This window comes from Nerophis lumbriciformis, linkage group LG11 (genome assembly GCF_033978685.3).
Source record: "Nerophis lumbriciformis linkage group LG11, RoL_Nlum_v2.1, whole genome shotgun sequence".
Classification (NCBI taxonomy): domain Eukaryota; kingdom Metazoa; phylum Chordata; class Actinopteri; order Syngnathiformes; family Syngnathidae; genus Nerophis; species Nerophis lumbriciformis.
In genome coordinates this window covers 11,487,438-11,509,594 of record NC_084558.2, presented here as the reverse complement: position 1 = coordinate 11,509,594, position 22,157 = coordinate 11,487,438, and the positions used below count along the sequence as shown (strand labels likewise).

Here is a 22,157-nt window from a genome sequence, read left to right as displayed (position 1 = left end):
GTGGTGAAATTAACCTCTGCATTTGACTCATCCCCATGTTCCACCCCCTGGGAGTTGAGGGGAGCGGTGAGCAGCAGTGGTGGCCGCGCTCGGGAATCATTTTGGTGATTCAATCCCCAATTCCAACCCTTGATGCTGAGTGCCAAGCAGGGAGGTAATGGGTCCCATTTTTATACTCTTTGGTATGACTCGGCCGGGGTTTGAACTCACAAAATATGCCCATTACTCCTCTTATTTCATTTCCTCCCTGTCGGCTGTTAAAATTAAAAGGGCGTTATATGCTACAGCAGGGTTATGCAACAAATCCGGTTCAGCTTAGAACTTGGGAGACAAACATTTTTGCAGCAAAGTCCTAAAAACTAAAGGGCTCCTGTTGTATAGAGGAACTTGGAGCACTGTTAACACATTGGCAGATCCTTGCATTGACATTTTACCTTTGCTAGCAAACATAGACTTGTCATTTACATAACAGGTGTTCCTCAAGGCACTCCTTCAAGTCCTCTCCTTTTTGACTGATGTAATGTAAATTCTGTATATAGCGTATTTTTTAACGAGAAGGTGCACTTAAAATCCTTTTATTTTCTCAAAACTCGACAGTGCGCCTTATAACCCAGTGCGCCTAATGCACGTAATAATTCTGGTTGTGCTTTCCGATCTCGAAGCAATTTTATTTGGTACATGGTGTAATGATAATTGTGACCAGTAGATGGCAGTCACACATTAGAGACACGTGTAGACTGCAAAATGAGGCCAGTAAACAACACCGACACTTTAAATGTTTCATTGGGAATATAGAACATTAAAAACGGCGCTCAAAAATCAGTCAAAATGTTTTTGTACACCTTTGGTAAACTATGAAGCCGCTTCATGGATTGTCGGAGCATACCGTAGTCAGACATACGAGTATTATTATGGTGTGTGTATACGGACTGCAAAATGGCATCCATTAGCAGACATATTATCTGGCATTTTGTTTTGCAATATTTTGGTACCTGCTGATCTATATTTGGGATCTGCATAAGTCCTGAAAATATGCGCGCAGTCCTTTGTTGTCCATGCTGACGTCGTAGTCGATAAGGTTCTTCTTTTTCTCTATCTTTTTATTATGGGGCGTACAATTCTAACTTATATCTGTCAGTAGACTCGCTATGGAAGCGCTAAAAACTACCGGTGTAGTGAGTTTACATTATTCACCCACGGAACTTAAGTCATTAGAGAGTTACGGTTGGATGTTTTTTCCACGGGACACATTTCCGGCGTTGTTGTTGCACTAGTGAGCCACGGATGAGTAGATGCTGCTCTGTTGTTGATTTAGGTAAAGTCTGAATATCATTAAAACAGTTAGCTCCATCTTTTGATACTTCTTCCACCCCTGTCCTTGCACGCTACACCGCTACATTAAAGATGACGGGGAGAAGACGTTGTGGAAAGGTGAGCCACGTAAATAAGACCGCCCACAAAACGGCGCATTCTGAAGCTACTGTCAGAAAGTGACTTGAAGATGATCTGTAAAACATAATCTATGCAACATTTTGACCAAAGAACCACCATTACATGTTATGTAGACCACAAGGAAGTGTTTTACATTGAGAAGAAAAATCATCATATGACCCTGTGGGGAGGCGGGGCCGGCGAACCGACAGCGAGGCGTGTCCCGCCGGGGCCGACTCCGAGATGGCGGCAAGGAGGCGTGGCCGGCGGTCCAGCGGCGAAGCAGGGCACACCGGAGCCCGCTCCAAGATGGCAGCGAGGAGGCATGGACGGCGAGCGAGCAGAGAGGCAGGGCGCGCCGGGTCCGATGCCGCGAACCCCGGGTGCGGGAATCGCCCGGCTGGGCACAATTAAAAAATCCCCTCTCTGTGTATAAAAGCGCGACAGCCGAGAACGACGAAGAAGAGAGAGGTGGAGAGCCAGCAGTGCATGAGGAGCGAGAGAGACAGAGAGCAAGACACAACGACGAAGACGCGGCCAGCTGAAAAGCGGACCGGAGAGCGAGCAGTGGAAAGGACGGAGCTGAAAAGCGACACAAACTGAGACTGAGAGGCTTTATTGAAAAATAAAAGACAGTCAACCCAGCTCGCAACCATGTCCTTCCTTGGTGGTCCTGAAAACCCGCACGACGGCTTGAGTCCGTCACAGACCCCTTTAATGCGCCTTGTATTCCGGTGCTTCTTTTGTAGGAAAATAAACCTGAATAGACCCGTTCATCGGTAGTGCGCCTTATAACCCGGTGTGCCCAATGGTCCGGAAATGCAGATGCAGAGATCAGTAATTTTTTCAACTTCTTTAGTTCCTCAGGGTTCCATTATAGTTCCTCTCTTTTTCATCGTTTGGTCTATTAAAATGTTGGCCTGCGAGTTCAAAACTAGAGAGACTCACATTTTTGCAGCAGATTCTTAAAACCACCAGAGTGCTGTCATAGAGATGATCTCAAAAACAGCAGACTTCTCCAGTAACTCCTGCAATGGAGTGTATGTACAATTTTGAGGCACTTGCAAAATGAAGAAAAATTACTTTTACTGTGTCTTAAAGGGGAACATTATCACCAGACCTATGTAAGCGTCAATATATACCTTGATGTTGCAGAAAAAAGACCATATATTTTTTAACCGATTTCCGAACTCTAAATGGGTGAATTTTGGCGAATTAAACGCCTTTCTATTATTCGCTCTCGGAGCGATGACGTCACAACGTGACGTCACATCGGGAAGCAATCCGCCATTTTCTCACTTTCGTCGGTGTGTTGTTGGAGGGTGTAACAACACGAACAGGGACGGATTCAAGTTGCACCAGTGGCCCAAAGATGCGAAAGTGGCAAGAAATTGGACGAAATTTGTTCAAAATACAAGGCTGTGGGGAAAGCCGACGAAATGGTCAGTCGTTTGTTCCGCACACTTTACCGACGAAAGCTATGCTACGACAGAGATGGCAAGAATATGTGGATATCCTGCGACACTCAAAGCAGATGCTGACATCAACTCCAAAACTGGACAGATCAGCTTTCAGGAAAAGAGAGCGGATGAGGGTATGTCTACAGAATATATTAATTGATGAAAACTTTATTCATTACTCGTGGTTTTACGTAAATTATTTTACATAAACTGTGTTTACCAATAATTTAGCTTAAAAACATTTATTTTTTTCAATCATTCGAGTACATTCGGGTAGTCTTGTGTAATGCAGTATTTTGTGTCTATTTAGGTATGGTTAACCTGAGTGCTGAAATCGTGGAAAAATATATGTTCTTAGTGCGCCTGAAATGGGCTGTCTGCACTCTCAAAGTGCATGTTGTTGCCAAATGTATTTCATATGCTGTAAACCTAGTTCATAGTTGTTAGTTTCCTTTAATGCCAAACAAACACATACCAATCGTTGGTTAGAAGGCGATCGCCAAATTCGTCCTCGCTTTCTCCTGTGTCGCTGGCTGTCGTGTCGTTTTCGTCGGTTTCGCTTGCATACGGTTCAAACCGATATGGCTCAATAGCTTCAGTTTCTTCTTCAATTTCGTTTTCGCTACCTGCCTCCACACTACAACCATCCGTTTCAATACATGCGTAGTCTGTTGAATCGCTTAAACTGCTGAAATCCGAGTCTGAATCCGAGCTAATGTCGCTATACCTTGCTGTTCTATGCGCCATGTTTGTTTGTATTGGCATCACTGTGTGACGTCACAGGAAAATGGACGGGTGTATATAACGATGGTTAAAATCAGGCACTTTGAAGCTTTTTTTAGGGTTATTGCGTGATGGGTAAAATTTTGAAAAAAACTTCGAAAAATAAAATAAGCCACTGGGAACTGATTTTTAATGGTTTTAACCCTTCTGAAATTGTGATAATGTTCCCCTTTAAACCAGACATCATATGTGCCTTTTGTGAAAAGCATGCACAACTGGAACTGGAGGTGGAACACTGTTGAATTTAAAGGTCAGCGCAGGGCAGCAAAAAGGAAAACTGAGAAGCAGATCGAGAGGCCCGAATGTCACCAATATGTTTCTTGTTAGAGGGTTTCCTTTAAGGGCATTGTGGTTTTGGAAGAAACTTCACATTGCACAGTTTTAAAGACATTTGGAATAAAAGCAAGTTTCCACCCACTATTAAAAGACAACTTTTATTCATTGTATCCTTAGTTGGAGCAATACACATTCACCATAGCTCTAAAATAAACTCCATTAAAACAATGTGATGAAATGAACTCATGTCAATTACAATTCCCTTCTTAGTCATTCTGTGGTTTTGATGAGTTGACAAAGTAAGAGGACGGACATCATTCAATGAACAACAGTTCAGTCTTCGATTGGAATAAAAATAATAAAATCACATTATAGTGGGTGCTACACATTTGTTAAATCCAATCACTTAGATACAACCTACTCATTAAGGACATGCAAAAACAACCGAAAACGCAGAAATCGTTCATGTAATTGAGGCAAAATAGAGTGCACAAATATTTTACATTGCACAGACAAGTATAATGTCAGCTACGGTAAATTAAGCACGCTATCATTTTGCTTAACCCTCTGGGGCATACATAATGTAATATAATAGTCGTTAAGTGCCATCAGGATGGAAAAGTCATCAGGGAGTTCGGAGTGTATGAAAACATTTTGAAATAATATGTTTTCGTAGTTTTTTTTTTTTTTTTTGCTCAAATCGCTCAGTTTGCTTCAGTCCTAAATAAAAATAGGGAATATGTGTTTTTATTTAAGCCCTCTGGATGCTCATTTAAACTAATTATGTCCGTTTTTTTTCGTTAGAAAATGTTGCTAAAAATATGTTACCATCCATACACTGTATACTATATGTCAAAGGGCTGGTTTACTAAAAAAATATGAATCATGAAATTATTTCTCAGTGTATCGTTGATATCTGAAAAAAATTGAAATAACCCCTTTTTTTAAATTTTTTTTTTTTAAATTGAGACAAAGATTATTTATGGATTTCTTTGCTTACTATGGTATATTATTTATTTCACTTTTCTGTTACAGAAAACAAGGAAATTGGATAAAATTGCTATGGTATGAAAAGGGGTAGGACTAAATAAGCTCTGCTTCTTCCTACTCCTTTTCGGACGTGCTGTAATGAAACAACTGGAATTGTGTGATGCATTACATTGTATCGTATGCATGTTCCAAATAAACTGAAACTGAACTGAAACTGAAAACCTTTAAAAAATAATTATTCCATTTGAATTAACACAACCAAAGTTATGGTGATAAAATAGAGCAAAAATTTATCTGTAAGGATTAAAAAAATGTCCGCAATGTACTCTAAAGGTATTTATTATAAATTACAAATGTATTTATATTCATGGTTTTCATGAATGGGCAATTTTTCAACACTTTCCCTACATTTCTTAACTGATGCAAACTGTTACAAAGTCAAAACGCTCTTTGCTAATGTTAGTAAAATGCTACCATGCTAATGTTAGAATGTTAACATGCTGACATTAGCATGGTAGCATTTCTAGCTAATTTCGTAAGACTTGACACATGCTCACTGTTAGCATGCTGGCATTAGCTTTTTTCACAAGTTTTGCAGGTAAAAACCCCAGAGTTACATATTTTGTTATTTGACCCATGTTGGTATTCACATGCTAACAATAGCATGCCAGCTTTTGAGCAAATTTTGCCGGTAAACATCTCGAAGACGTATTTTGATATACCGATGCATGCTAACATTAGCATGCTAGCATTTTTAGCTCATTTAGCAGACGTGCCTAAGAGTCATATTTTTTACAACTTGACACTTATCTGGCTAGCATGTTGTGAGTGTTTCAGTTGGGCTTTTCGGCATTTACACTAACAAAGAACAGGGCACCGCTCTATTTTATTTTATTCTGCAAAATGTGTGCATTTTCCTCATATTGAGCAAGCAAATTCATTGAAAATTATTTCGCACGTCATTTTTACAGCCCAAATGTTCCGTGATTTTATGTAAAAACATCAATTTTTACATGGTTTTGGAAAAAAAATTAAAAATTTTTTTTTTTAGCAAAATAATGTTTTGGTACAATTTTGGTAACATAATCTGTACAAACTATATGAAATGTGGAGATCACACTATTACAGCAGATAGTATAATGGGGGAGGAGGAGGAATTTGTTGAGTGTCAAGTTGACTGTTGCTGCTTTTCCATACCTCAATCCAAAGATTGAGGTATGGCAAAATGATGTATATGTTAAGACTTGGTCCTTGGGGTTTGTTTTTCCGGAAGGCAACGGAAAGTTGGCTCGGGCGAGACGGGAATGTGAGTACATGATTTATTAAACACTATCAAAAAAGAACAAACAAAAGGCGCACACAAGGGCGGAGGTAAAAAACTTGGCTAATGAAAACAAAAGACTTGCACAAAGGCAAAAGACTATGGACAAGAAACAAAAACTTACTTGGCATGGAACTGTAAACATGGCATGAAGAAGAGTGATCATAAAGTGTGATGTTGCCAGCAAGACAGCCTGGCAACTCGAAGCTTAAATAATAGTGACATGATTAGTAAAAAAAAACAGGTGCGTGACTGAAAACGTGAAACAGGTGCGTGACGTGACAGGTGAAAACTAATGGTTGCTATGGTGACAAAACAAGAGAGTGAAACCAGGAACTAAAAAGCGTCCAAAAAACAAACAGCACATGGCCAAACAAAAACATGATCAACACAGACATGACAGTATAAAGCAAACTACAACCTGCTACCCAAGAATGTACACCAATTCTTCTCAACAAAAGAGGAGAAATATAACCTTAGAGGAAAATCTAATTTATAACATTTCTATGCATGTACAACACTTAAAACCTTTAGCATATCAGTATGTGGAATTAAATTATGGAATGGATTAACCAAATAAATCAAAGAAAGCACCAATATGATTCAGTTTAAGAGACTGTTCAAATTACAAGTTTTCACAAAGTACACAGAACAAGAATTATGATGAACAACTTGAACCGTTGTTTTTTCCTTTTTTTTTATTAAGACAAAGAATATTTATGTATTTAATATTTGTTTGCTTACTATGGTATATTATTAGTTTATTATTTATTTGTTCACTGTTCTGTTACAGAGAACAAGGAAATGGGATAAAATTGCTACGGTATGAAAAAGGGGTAGGATTAAATAAGCTCTGCTTCTTCCTACTCTTTTTCGGACGTGCTGCAATGAAACAACCGGAATTGTGTGATGCATTACATTGCATCGAATGCATGTTCCAAATAAACTGAAACTGACACTGAACTGGGAAAAAAAAAAAGATCATGAAATGGAAATACGAGACTTTTACTCTCGACGTTAGCACCAAGCTCCTATCACAAAGGCAAACTTTATGATTTGGGGTAATGTGTCAACTAATCAAACACATATTGCAGTTTGACGTGCAATATTTTCCCTTCAGCATAGTGTTACCACCACACACGCAGCTGCAGGCTCGCACTGATGCATGTGTCACTGATAAATTAGCTTTTAAATTGACGTTGGCGCTACATGAAACTGAACTCGTGGGGCGGGGGGGGGGGGTTTGTCGCCGCTCTAATATCAACTTTCTTGAGTTGTGGTGACTAAATTGCAGACTGCCATGCAAAGAACAGACGGAGCACAGATGTTGTGAGGCGAGATAAGGCTGGGAACACTCAGGAAGCTAGAACATGCTGGATGGACTTAGGTCACATCCATGCAATATTTATTGCCTTTCTCAAACCGCTCGCTTGACAGTAAACTCAGAAATGGTCACTATGGGCATGAGACACATTGTTAAGACAAATGCGTTTCAGATTAAAAATTCTGGTTTCCATGCTGGAGTGACTTTTTGTAATTTTAACTCAGAATCCTTGAGGTCAGCTACTTTCCAAAGTGTTGTAAGTAGAGATGTCCGATAATGGCTTTTTTGCCGATATCCGATATTCCGATATTGTCCAACTCTTTAATTACCGATTCCGATAACAACCGATACCGATATATGCAGTCGTGGAATTAACACATTATTATGCCTAATTTTGTTGTGATGCCCCGCTGGATGCATTAAACAATGTAACAAGGTTTTCCAAAATAAATCAACGGCGTGGCAAAGTTGGTAGAGTGGCCGTGCCAGCAATCGGAGGGTTGCTGGTTACTGGGGTTCAATCCCCACCTTCTACCATCCTAGTCACGTCCGTTGTGTCCTTGGGCAAGAAACTTCACCCCTTGCTCCTGATGGCTGCTGGTTAGCGCCTTGCATGGCAGCTCCCGCCATCAGTGTGTGAATGTGTGTGTGAATGGGTAAATGTGGAAATACTGTCAAAGCGCTTTGAGTACCTTGAAGGTAGAAAAGCGCTATACAAGTATAACCCATTTATTATTTATTTAAGTTATGGGAAAAAAATGCCAACATGGCACTGCCATATTTATTATTGAAGTCACAAAGTGCATTATTTTTTGTAACATGCCTCAAAACAGCAGCTTGGAATTTGGGACATGCTCTCCCTGAGAGAGCATGAGGAGGTTGAGGTGGGCGGGGTTGGGGGGTGCGGGGTTATGGGTAGCGGGGGGTGTATATTGTAGCGTACCGGAAGAGTTAGTGCTGCAAGGGGTTCTAGGTATTTGTTCTGTTGTGTTTATGTTGTGCTACAGTGCGGGTGTTCTCCCGAAATGTGTTTGTCATTCTTGTTTGGTGTGGGTTCACAGTGTGGCGCATATTTGTAACAGTGTTCAAGTTGTTTATACGGCCACCCTCAGTGTGACCTGTATAGCTGTTGACCAAGTATGCGTTGCATTCACTTGTGTGTGTGAAAAGCCGAAGATATTGTGCAATTGGGCCGGCACGCAAAGGCAGTGCCTTTAAGGCACGCCTCCAATATTGTTGTCTGGGTGGAAATCGGCAGAAAGTCGGGAGAATGGTTGCCCCGGGAGATTTTCGGGAGGGGCACTGAAATTCGGGAGTCTCCTGGGAAAATTGGGAGGGTTGGCAAGTATGACTGGGAGACGCAACTGCTCTGTACTTCTCTCTACGTCCGTGTACCACTCTGTACAGCGGCGTTTTAAAAAGTCATACATTTTACTTTTTGATACCGATAATTTCCGATATTACATATTAAAGCATTTATCGGCCGATAATATCGGCAGTCTGATATTATCGGACATCTCTAGTTGTAAGCATTATATCCCCCTTACTTACGTTTTTTAGCACATAGTGACATAACTCCACATCACGTAACACGCACATTAGCTTTTTGCGTTGTCTGCTAATGACAGCAATTAAGCAAAGCTTGGCTACAAATGTTAGTTATCATTGGCTGTATATATACTGTACTAGGGAAGGGATTCAGGTACCAGTAGAGTGGAAAAACAAGTTGCCTCTATATTGAAGCTATTATCATATATATCTGATTTATGACACTAAACGACTTCCAAAGTGTGCGATTAAATAGTTATGATCAAAATAATATCAATCTCACTGAAGTTACCGAGCCATTTTGAGAGATAATGAGGGAGCCAGTCACGTGATCACATGACATCGCGCTAGGAACCAAAGATCCCTTCCCCATCAACAACAATGCTAATCAAGCAGACTTTGTGAGAACCAACAACGATTACTTTGGGAAAAATTATGATCCAGGGCCTTAAGTATATATTTTGACACAAAGAGGACGCGCAATAAGTTTTAGAAGCCGAGTGATGGATGCAGTTTCCTTGTGACACTATAGCATCCGCAGCAATGCTAGGTGCTAAACATACAAACTAACAATAACAACCAAAAATAAAACAAACACTTACTTTGATATTTCCAATATCGCTGGGATGCCGACTGACGGGACGCTCACATAATTTCGTTTAGATGAAGATTCAATCACAATTCTCATGAAGGGTTAAAAAAAAGTTTGTGTGGGGTCTATTTGACCATCTCGAGGGATGTCAAAGTCGAGAATTCTGTCAGACCACGGCCACATTTGTCTACTACCAGGTGAGAGATGCATGAAATACAATCTAGAATTTACTTTTAGCAAGTTTGAGACAAAGAAGAAGCAGCCGTGTGTCAACAATAGCAGTGTAAGCTAGCATTAGCTCACTGCTATCAATATGGCGCTAAAATAGTGCATCTGCATTGGCGTCTATAATAACAATATCACTTATATTTGGTAAATTTTCAGGTCACAACATATAAATGGAATATTGTTGGCAGTTTCTGGATGTTTTTAGAGAGAGTATAATGTGCGCAACAGAGGACGATCTATTGACATAATTGTTAGCTATTTATTTACGATATTGAATGCTTAAAAAAAGCCAAGCATGTGTTCTTGACTTACATAAGGATTGTGAATGATAAACACCACATCTCCATTCAATTTTTGCGTATTTCCAGTATGACTAATCTGATAACATGGTCAGAGTGCAGAAGTGTTACTACCGTGATGTCAATCCCCGAAAATAGCCAAAAGTATTCAGAGCGCAATATTCAAAATGGCTGACTGAATTTGTGGCATTTTGTGATGTTTAAACTGTGTTTTCACATACTTTGCGAATTGCAAATACAATTGGATATGGTTTAATGGATACAATGAAACACAAATAATCATATAAAGTCAACTTGTTTTTCCACTCTACTGGTACTTTAGGATATTCAACACTCTACTACCATCATCCCAACCGCAATAAAAGTACACCTCCAGGCAACTTCAACCCTAAACTAACACCCTCCCCGGATTGTTGTTAATAATCAAATGTAAACAATCAAATGCAGATATTTTTATTATGCCTTCTGATCTCTCTCTCTCTCTCTCTATGTCCACTACTTGCTGTACATATCCTACCAAGTCAGACCTACACTGTTTCAATATCCATTTCTCTGTTCTCAATTGTTGATGACTGATGATAGCAACCAAACCTAACCCCCCCCCCCCCCCCTCCCTCGAATTGTAAATAATGTAAATAATTCAATGTATACACCCTGATGATTATCTTGTGTGATGACTGTATTATGATGATAGTATATATGATAGTATATATCCATACTTGCCAACCTTGAGACCTCCAATTTCGGGAGGGGAGGGGGGGGGGGGGGGCGTGCTTAAGAGGGAAGGAGTATATTGACAGCTAGAATTCACCAAGTCAAGTATTTCATATATATATACTGTATATCTAAATCCTGAAAATATGAAAACAAAACTGTGTTTAGATAATTGATACTTCAAACTTGCATAAATAAATATTAAGGAAAATAACTAAACTTGACTTCTGAGAGCTTCAAAATGTAATGAATAAAATGTTAAAGTTGTTGATAAACAAGCAATTATTTTAATAATTAAATATGGTCATTTTAAATAAATTATTATGATCATTTAAAATTAATGATTTCAAATATGTTTATTTTAATGTATAATTCTATGGCTGAATGTAATAAGGAGTCAGAAAAAATACAAATAAAAATATAATTAATTTTGATGTTTTAGGCAAAATATAGTAAAAATGTATTATAAAATAAAATATATACCCCCCCCCCCAATTCGTCACATTTCATGTGTCAGGTAAACCATGACAAATAGGACCAAATTAATCCCCTTCCTATTGTACATATAATTCAATTGTTTTAGTTGCTTCTCTTGGACTGCTTTTGTGTATGTGTGGCAAGACAGCCTGAATGCCAGACTAATTTAAAAAATAAATATGTTCTGTTAAACAATAGCTTTTTTTTCTAATCACATTTAGGTTTGAATTTAATGTTGACTCTAAATTTAACATTTAGATATAATATTTAGATTCAACATTTAGATATATTTCAACTTAAATCTTAAATATAAATCTATATGTTAAATATAAATCAATGTTAAACCTAGACCTAAATCTTATATATATGTTAAATATAAATCTATGTTGAATCTAAACCTAAATGTTAACTCTAAACCGAAATCCATACATCCGTTCGGGGTCGCAGGGGTGCTGGAGCCTATCTCAGCTGCATTCGGGTGGAAGGCGGTGTACACCCTGGACAAGTCGCCACCTCATCACAGGGCCAACACAGATAGACAGACAACATTCACACTCACATTCACACACTAGGGCCCATTTAGTGTTGCCAATCAACCTATCCCCAGGTGCAAGTCTTTGGAGGTGGGAGGAAGCCGGAGTGAACCCAAGCAGTCACAGGGAGAACATGCAAACTCCACACAGAAAGATCCCGAGCCCGGGATTGAACTCAGGACTACTCAGGACCTTTGTATTGTGAGGCACATGCACTAACCCCTGTGCCACCGTGCTGCCCTAAACCGAAATGTTAAATCTAAATCTAAATCTTAAATTTAAATCTAAATGTGAGCACTAAATCTCTCGCCAAAGGTAAAGATGAATATTCATAGGATGTCAATATTCCATCAATCCAACACCTCTCGGCTGAAAAGCCGCACCACATCTCTGCCTCTCAGTGCAGAGACTCCTACACCTTTCTTACTGCGGAAAAAGGAAACATGACTGATGCTTGATTACAAACAATGCCGATAAAGCTGCATGTTTAAAAGAAACATTAGCTCCAAACGCATGAGTGTGCATGGTGTGTTCCATTAAGGCAATTAGACACTCCAACACATCGACGCTGCACATCCGCGTTTGACAATGAATGGAATTTATTCTTACAACGAAGCATGCAATGTGCATGAATACACACATTTCTATTTTTATGTGTCTTTCATCATATCTCTGTGGTCTTACTTCATGATTGTGTCACATATGAACGGTGCTACCGCTGTAAACAACACAGTCACTGTCATATAAGTGTGCTGCAAGCAGCCAGCTGACACGCTTGCTTTGGATCGGTTCTAAAGAATATGCCTTAATTGGGATCTAAATGGTAAAAAAAATTATCATAGAGAGTGTGAATAAAAGTCATCTTTCCTTCATCTTACTTTATTTTATCATGCCAATATGCGTCTTTTAATATGCTTATAAGTCCATCTTCCTGCTCCTTGCAGGACAACAGCACCGCCGTCTGATAGGCGTGATTTAAAAGAAAGTACAATGAAAGAAAGATTACTTTTATTCACACTCACTATGATCATGTTTTAACCTATTAGCCCACAATTAAGACATATTCTTTAGAACCGAATCAAAGCTATTCTGTCAGCTGGCTGCTGCTTTCAGCAAACTTATAAGACAGTGACCGTGTTGTTTACAGCAATGTAATGTTCATATGTGACACAATCATGAACTAAGAGCGCAGCGAAATGATGAAAAACACATACAAAATAGCAATAGGTGTATTTATCCACACTGCTGCATGCTTCGGCGTAATTAAAAGCAATTCCATTCATTGTCAAACAAGCAAATGCAGCGTCGACGTCTTTGAGTATACCGTATTTTTCGGACTATAAGTCGCAGTTTTTTTCATAGTTTGGCCGGGCTCCTGTGCGATTTATATATGTTTTTTTTCCTTCTTTATTATGCATTTTCGGTAGGTGCGACTTATACTCCGGTGCGACTTCTACACCGAAAAATACAGTACTTGGCGAGAGATATAGCGCTCACATTTAGATTTAGATTCTAGATTTAGGTTTAGATTTAAACATTTAGGTTTAGATTTAACATTTAGGTTTAGATTTAACATTTAGGTTTAGACTCAACAGTTAGGTTTAGATTTAACATATACTGTAGGTTAAACTTTATGATTGGATTTAAAATTTAGCGCTCACATTTAGATTTAAGATTTATATGTAACATTTAGGTTTAGATTTAAGATTTAGGTTTAGATTCAACATTCAGATTTAGATTTAACATTTAGGTTTAGATTCAACAGTTAGGTTTAGATTTAACATATAGGTTTAGATTTAACATTTAGATATATCTAGAGTCAACATTTAATTTAAACTTAAATTATTAATTAATTTGCTAAATCTGAGAAATATATATGCTAGAAAGTGTGACTGAACTTTTACATTCGGCACTCCATAGTATACGACTAGGCTTAAAACAAAATGTAATTTGATTGTTTTGGGGTAGGCAGAGGTGCATAGTGCCGTGAGATACAGTCTGGTGTGCCATGGGAGATTATGTAATTTCACCTAATTGGGCTAAAAATATTTTTTGCACACAAGTAATTATAATCCGCAAATAATGTGCCAATGTTGAGTGTCTATGCTGTCTACAGCTCGGCAGAGTCACCACGTTATACTCTTCCATATCAGAAGGTGGCAGCAGGTAGCTAATTGCTTTGTAGATGTCGGGAACACGTGTCGTGATCACAATATGCAAACGACAGCGGGAGGCAGCGTGCAGGTAAAACGGTATCAAATTCTTCAACCAAAAATAAACAAAAAGCGAGTGCCGCTAAGAAAAGGCATTGACGCTTAGGGAAGACTGTGCAAAACGATTCTAAAACTGAACTGGCTGCAAAGTAAACAAAACACAAAATGCTGGACGACAGCAAAGACTTACAGCATGTGGAGCAGAGACGTACATCCGAACATGACATGACAATCAACAATGTCCCCACAAAGAAGGATAGTCTTGATTGCGAAAACAAAGCAGGTGCGGGGAATAGCGCTCAAGGAAGATATGAAACTGCAACAGGAAAATACTAATAAAACAGGAAAAAACACCAAAATAGGAGCGCAAGACAAGAACTAAAACACTACACACAGGAAAACACCAAAAAACTCAAAATAAGTCACGGCGTGTTGTGACAGGTCATGACAGTACACCTACTTTGAGACAAGAGCTATAGTGATGCATGGTTGGTTATGGTTTAAATTCATATCCAACAATTGCGAGAACGACTTTCTATAGTCAATATCGGCTAGTGAGTTAATTTTTTTTTATGATTTCTGCTTGTGGTGTGCCTCAGGATTTTTTCAATGAAAAAAATGTGCCTTGGTTCAAAAAAGGTTGAAAATTGCATTATACCAATAGGGATTTACAATAGACTCTGTGAATTCTGCTATTTTATTCTCTGTGTCCCTCATTTGTTTTTCAGGGAGATTACAACCCTACGCTAGCCCTACCCATCTATGACACACACACACACATAAAAAGTGCACAAATAACATTTCTGAAACTCCAACCAGTTTGGTGGTCTTGCAGTAAATCTTGGACTTCACCATCATCGCTTGTGAAGGCAGTCAAAGTTTGTATAAAAACTATATGTACAATTTACATGTGTATTTATTAGAATACAACAACCACAGACTATAAATAAACAACCATATTTACATAACGTAAAAGCACATTTAGGAATGGAGTTTGCATCTTCATAACTGCTGTTCTCCGAAAAGAATCTGCGCGTAGACCGTGCCATTGCGCGACGCCTTTGCGTCTGGGATGGGCTTCACCAGATCCAGTTCTGCGTAGGTCAGATTTTCCTCCACTATCTTCGGCTGGCAATGAAGGGACAGAGGAGCAAGAGGAACATTATGGAGAGAAGACAAGGGGTGAACAAGGGATGTGGTCAGTGGTCTGCAAATCAGCAAGGTGTTGGCCTAGGATTGTTATGAAATTATCCAGAAGGTTATAGTAAATATAGTAGTTGTCTTAGGATGCCATAGATTCTCTGAAATCTGTAAACATTTCAGAATCACTGCAGCAAAACTGATCCTTAATACTATTGTTGGAGGATGGATCATAGGAAAGAATAAAAACAAGTTATAGCATTAGGGTAGATTTATACTACTATCCATCCATCCATCCATTTTCTACCGCTTATTCCCTTTGGGGTCGCGGGGGGTGCTGGAGCCTATCTCAGCTACAATTGGGCGGAAGGCGGGGTACACCCTGGACAAGTCGCCACCTCATCGCAGGGCCAACACAGATAGACAGACAACATTCACACTCACATTCACACACTAGGGCCAATTTAGTGTTGCCAATCAACCTATCCCCAGGTGCATGTTTTTGGAGGTGGGAGGAAGCCGGAGTACCCGGAGGGAACCCACGCAGTCACGGGGAGAACATGCAAACTCCACACAGAAAGATCCCCAAGCCCGGGATTGATCCCAAGACTACTCAGGACCTTCGTATTGTGAGGCAGATGCACTAACCCCTCTGTCACCGTGCTGCCCGATTTATACTACTAATGACTAATTTTTTTTTTTTCCTCTCCTTTGTGGCCATGTTTGAATTGTGTGGTTAGTTTGTATGCAGAAAAACAAAACAGAGTTGGGTAAATTGAAATTAATGGTTTGAATGTGTTTTACATGTTGACTCCTTTGGGAATGTGTGTAGGATACAATATATGCTCTCAGAAAATTTGCTGAGCAAATTATTTGTCTAATCTGAATAAGTACTTCTCAGATTTTAGTCTCAAGTATATTACTTAAGACAGGCAAATTAGGCTAACATAGAAAGTTTTTGTTTGTGAGTGACAGGAATACTTGCTCGCTTGGAGAGAAGTAACTTGATTTGCATAAATAAATCCCACAAATATAAAACAACATGAGTTTTTCTTATGGAAAATTAGAAATTGTTATACTTGGGTTAACAGTATTTTTGACTGTGTCCTTAAAAAAAAAGGAGAAAACTTCCAAGAATTGGTGGCTGCTGAGGAAAAACAAACCAGTGGTATGCAGAAGTCGTTTTGAAAGGACAACACATTTAACCATGCAAGGATTTGATATAGTATTGTCTATAGAACAATGGAGACTAACAACCATCCAAGGTGATGACTGGTTTGTGTTCCAGTCTTTGGCATCCATAATATAATCACACCAAAGAGTGCACATTGTATTTTGGAATGTGTTATGTACTCACCAGAACTAGTTTCCTTGGTTGTGGTTTTAAAAGTTTTGGTTTCCTTTTGTCTCCAATGGGAACTGCAGAGTTGAAATTAGGGTTGGTGTTTTAAAAAAAAAATTCAAACCAGAGAAGTAAATACAATAAGTACAATAAGCTGTGGCTTTGTAAAAGAGCAACTATCAGCATTCTCAGCTAAGAAAAACAAACCTCAAATCATCAACTGTTGCAGAATCCTAAGCCATCACATTAAACAAAGAAAATCAAATCAATGTTTAGAATAGATAGAACTGATAGATTGCATTCCAACACTTGATTACCAAGATGTGGTTTGATTAGATTAAACATGTTAGCTTCAGTCAAGAATGTTATCACTCAGGTTTATAGAGGCTGCTAAAACCCAACCCAATTGAACACTGTGTTTCTACTTTTAGGTTTTATTTACAAAAAAAAATCATACTGGGACACGTTACTAGATGTGTGCTTTTACCTTTTGCAGGTATCTCTGGTGGGATATCCTCTTGGTAATGTTTGCTCTTTTTCTTCTTGTATCTTCTCTCCTTCTTTGGCAGAGCAGGAGATACGCTGACCACACTGGTAACAGTTTCTCCTGAGCTGCGTTCAAATAACAGAGCAAAATATATAAAGCAGCTGCATTTCCATTTTGAAAGTCACAAGACTCAAGTCCTTTGACACCAATCAATGGTTCCAATACCGGGAGCAATACTCCAAAATCGATACCATAACAAGTAAAGCTGGATTCGGTATAGCTGATATCAAGACAGATACTTTGGCAAATCAACAGAAGATAAAATATGCTGATATAAGTTGCCAAAATAAACATTTTAACTGCTTATTTTACACCAAACCAATGCTGATACAGATACATAAAATTGTCCACATCAATGAATGATTCAACTTTTTATCACAATTATAATCAGACAAAAACACAAGATGGAGGTGTAATATTATTTACCGTATTTTCCTGACAAAAAGCTGCTACTTTTCCCCCACGCTTTGAACCCTGCGGCTTGCAAAACGTTGCGGCTAATTTATGGATTTTCTTCGCCAACAATCAGAATGCTTTGTATTCAACAAATAGTTGTCATAGAACAGACAAAGACAATGAAAACGTGTGTTCCTGTTTGCGCTATGGCGCCATCTTTTGGACGAGTTTGCTCACTGCAGATGCTGCAAGTTGAAAATATATTTCATGTTTCTTTCGTTGAACCGGAAGAATTTTCCATCGCGTTTCTGCTCGAAATGATTCCTCATTCATCACTCCAAGCAACGTTTGTAAGTTTTACAATATAACTAAAACAATTCCTAGTTAGAGTACATACATAAGCATTATTTCTTGTCGCTTTAAGAGTTGCGCTGCACAGTGAGCTTTTCTGTGAAGTTTTAGTCCGATGGCAGGACACACAGACTGGACCAGGCGGGTTACGTGTACAGCACACAAAAGTTGCGACATTACTATAAACTGAAAAGCAGGCATATTTAGTCTGATTAAGCACTAAATGACATGAGATGCTGACAATGATAGGCGAAAGGAAAAGTAGTTCCTGCCAACGCTATGGTATTTAAATTGTATTGACAGGTATTGACAGAGGATTAGGGTGGGTACCTAATTTGGAATAGGTACGGACCAAATCTGTCGGTACTACCGGGTACTGATTCACATGAAATCAAACAGTGCCCTATTTTGATGCCTTTGTTGCACGTGATGTAATGTTTGGTTGCAGACTTAACATAATATAACACTAAACTAAGGAGAATAATACTAAACACAAAAACAGAATATGACTTGGAATGACAGGTCATGACAACTTGGCCAGGAAACAAGCAGTCAAGGAATCAGAGCGGACTCTAGGTAATGTTTAAATTTTCCATGCCAACAAAGAAGTAAGCGCTCAAATGTACAGTAAGGCTCCACTTTTCAAAATGTTTTAGCTTGATTCTAATCAACATTGAATTTGCCATAGACATGCGATTGATTAGCATTGGCGATTTTACGTGCCAATTTCAACACCTCCAAATTTGGTAATGAAATTAAAACTAATAGTCATGTTACAATCAAACAGCTGGTGCGTAGTAAGTACAATATTTACATTTTAAACACTTTGTAGGGTTTAACAATAGACAAGACTGGCATAGTCAACTTAATGGCAAAGACTACTTCCTTGCTAAGGCAACACGCTGTGTCTATACACTACTGCCTTCTACTTGGAATTGCAACTGCATACCAAAAATAGTAGAAATACAGTGCAGCACAGTACTTGCAAATGACACCCAGAAATGTAAGAAAACGAGATAGCCAATTTATTTTTTTAAACAACGTTTCTCAACACATTTGAACACACACAAAAGTACCAAAAATTGGCACCGTTGACTACCGGTATTGATTCCCAAGTACTAGGAATTGGTACCAAATGTGATGAACACCCATCCCTACATGGCCTAGTTGTCAAATAACTCATTCCACCTGCTTACTAATGCACATCTCTCAGCCCAAGATGTCAACATATTGATATTGTTATATGAGAATCGACACACGTATAAGAAATGTTGTTATCAGAATATCAATATTTTGATATTATTCCAATCTTGTTATTCAATATTGTAGTTTATCGGAAAACGTTAAAAACGATTACTTTATTTTTTTGCTGGTTTCTGAGGGTGAACACACGGGTCCTTTTGATTTTTTTTTTTTAAAGACAAATGCATTTTTGAGGACAATACATTTATTTAAAAGAAACTACCAACAGCTAGAGAAAAAGAAAAATATGTGCAAAATTAACCCTTTGACGTTCACAAAATTGAATCCTCACTGAATTATGTGCAATTTTACTTCTTTTCCACCAGTAAGTGGGACACTTTCAAGTGAGATGCGTGTGGATAAATAAACATGAGGTCTTACCTATTTTGTGAGCTTTTGACCAGGTGGTAATTATCTGCAAAGAAACAGAACATTAGCACAGTGAAGAGACACGAGTTGGTGGACAAGAAGTGAAGGAAGGAAACAGACAAAACAGGTTATGGGTCAATAGCGAATGGTTTAATTTCTGTCTGCTGACCTTTTAACCGCCGCTTCCTCTGTATGTACTGGCAGGTTACCGTCACTGTGAACATACACATGCACAGCAGGCCCACTGAGCAAATCAGCACGGCGCAAAGGTAAACATCTGCAAGAAAAAAGGACATTTTAGTGTTTGGAATTTGAGAAAGTAGCATACTGGGCTGGGCTATTTGTGCCTATTATTGACAATGCGGTGGCTTTTTCTTTTTATCACTATCACACATACACGCTATAATTACGAGCACTTACCTTCAAACAAGCTCCACAAGCTTTCCTTGGCCTCGGTGGCCGGAAACAAATGTACTGCACAAGAAAAAAAAAAAAAAATGGACACACAGTGAGAGAAGAAACATGTAGAGGGAATAGTCATCACTGTGGCTTCCTTTGCTGCCACACTGAATTTATTGGTAAAACAAAGCTAAACTTAGCAGTGCGACTACATGTTCACGTTAAAACTGGCGAGACACAAAAAAGTGCATATTTTATCATAGACGAGGAAAATGCACTTGACTAAAATTGGGATACATCTTTTATGTCTCTTAACCGCATTTGTAATTTTAAAGGGCCGTCGTAACGTGCTACTGTATAGCCACAAATACAGACAGTAAGACACTCTAGTATGTACACTTGCCTACATCTAATGATACCGGGAAATACAGTAGCTGGAGAAAAAGAAACACATCAGGAAAAAGGGAAAAGGTGTGAGTTATGTTTTTACCCATTTTGTAGTACCGTGAGCTGAATTGCATAGAAACACTGCTTTACATAAAACTTTGCGCATAGATGCCCAGGATACACATTTTGGAGCAAATAGGAATACAAGTGTGGAATTTTGAAGATGTTTTCTCTGTCTTTAAAGGAACCTGTCAAATAACAATTCCAAATAATCTTATCGTTTTTGTCCTCCTGAGTTCCCAACAGTTATTTTTAAATAACACCACCTTGAACAATATGAATAATCACACAAACGATCTCAGGAAAGTTGCGGTAAAGCTGGGTTATGAAATGTGTAAGTATACAAAGTTCTTCCTTGTTCTTGTTCCAATTAAATTTCCATTGCTTTAAACTATATTTTAAACAACTTTTAAAATGATTTGTGTTTACTAATGTTGTAACGATTAATTGGTAAATCGATTTATATTAGAGATGTCCGATAATATCGGCCTGACGATATTATCGGCCGATAAATGCGTTAAAATGTAATATCGGAAATTATCGGTTTCGTTTTTTTATTAGCGGTATCTTTTTTTTAATTTATTTTTTTTATTAAATTAACATAAAAAACACAAGATACACTTACAATTAGTGCACCAACCCAAAAAACCTTCCTCTCCCATTTACACTCATTCACACTCATTCACACAAAAGGGTTGTTTCTTTCTGTTATTAATATTCTGGTTCCTACATTATATATCAATATATATCAATACAATCTGCAAGGGATACAGTCCGTAAGCACACATGATTGTGCGTGCTGCTGGTCCACTAATAGTATTAACCTTTAACAGTTAATTTAACTAATTTTCATTAATTACTGGTTTCAATGTAACTGTTTTTATATTGTTTTACTTTCTTTTTTATTCAAGAAAATGTTTTTAATTTATTTATCTTATTTTATTATTTTTTTTTTTTTTTAAAGTACCTTATCTTCACCATACCTGGTTGTCCAAATTAGGCATAATAATGTGTTAATTCCGTGACTGTATATATCGGTTGATATCGGTATCGGTAATTAAAGAGTTGGACAATATCGGAATATCGGATATCGGCAGAAAGTCATTATCGGACATCCCTAATTTATATTCCTTGAATTCAACTACCGGTACATCAATCCGTGCTCAGCAAGTTTGCCTTCTGGACGATGGGTATCTATCCAACATCGTTTTAAAAGGAAATTAATCGATTTTATCGATACTGGAAAAAGGAAAACATTGGATTTAAGAACAGCAGACTTTAAATGAAGTTTATCACTTTTAATGATAAGGACTTTAAACTTTATTGAAGTCTGTCTGCCCATCTGTGCGTCATCAACACAAAAATGGCGGACATCTACGTTGGTCGAGATAGGTCACAACAAATGCAATTGCCACAAGACAATATCATGAATTACAACACAAAAACGTTAAGCTACAGCATGATTGCAAAAGCCACAATAAATACAAATGACACAACAGAATAATATAAAGCAGCAACACAACTTGAAGCCACAAGACGCGACCGACACAACGGAAGTGACAGCGGAGCAACTTAAGACAACGCACCAACTTCCGGAACACAACATTATGAAGCCACCACACAACAACTGTCAGCCAAGGAAAAGTAATTTTTTACAGAAACTAATAAATACAAGAGATGGATGAAGGAAGCGAAGGGCCAACACCATCGACAGGAATGACGGGGCATACATGCT

General features: G+C 38.4%; 1 protein-coding gene across 2 annotated transcripts in view; it reads right to left on the bottom strand.

Moving 5' to 3' along the window:
- Positions 1-15,087: 15,087 nt before the first annotated feature.
- Positions 15,088-22,157, bottom strand: part of vstm4b (V-set and transmembrane domain containing 4b) — a 33,653-nt gene continuing 26,583 nt past the window's right edge. Inside the window, exons 3-8 of one of the 2 annotated variants that reach the window (XM_061966165.1) lie at positions 19,997-20,050; positions 19,746-19,853; positions 19,589-19,622; positions 17,159-17,283; positions 16,687-16,748; positions 15,088-15,317 (exon numbers count right to left, since the gene is read on the bottom strand). In XM_061966165.1, coding sequence (XP_061822149.1) covers positions 15,192-15,317; positions 16,687-16,748; positions 17,159-17,283; positions 19,589-19,622; positions 19,746-19,853; positions 19,997-20,050 — 509 coding nt within the window. In that variant the 3' untranslated portion in view covers positions 15,088-15,191. The remainder of the gene's footprint in view (positions 15,318-16,686; positions 16,749-17,158; positions 17,284-19,588; positions 19,623-19,745; positions 19,854-19,996; positions 20,051-22,157) is intronic. The other variant, XM_061966166.1, reaches the window with a different exon arrangement.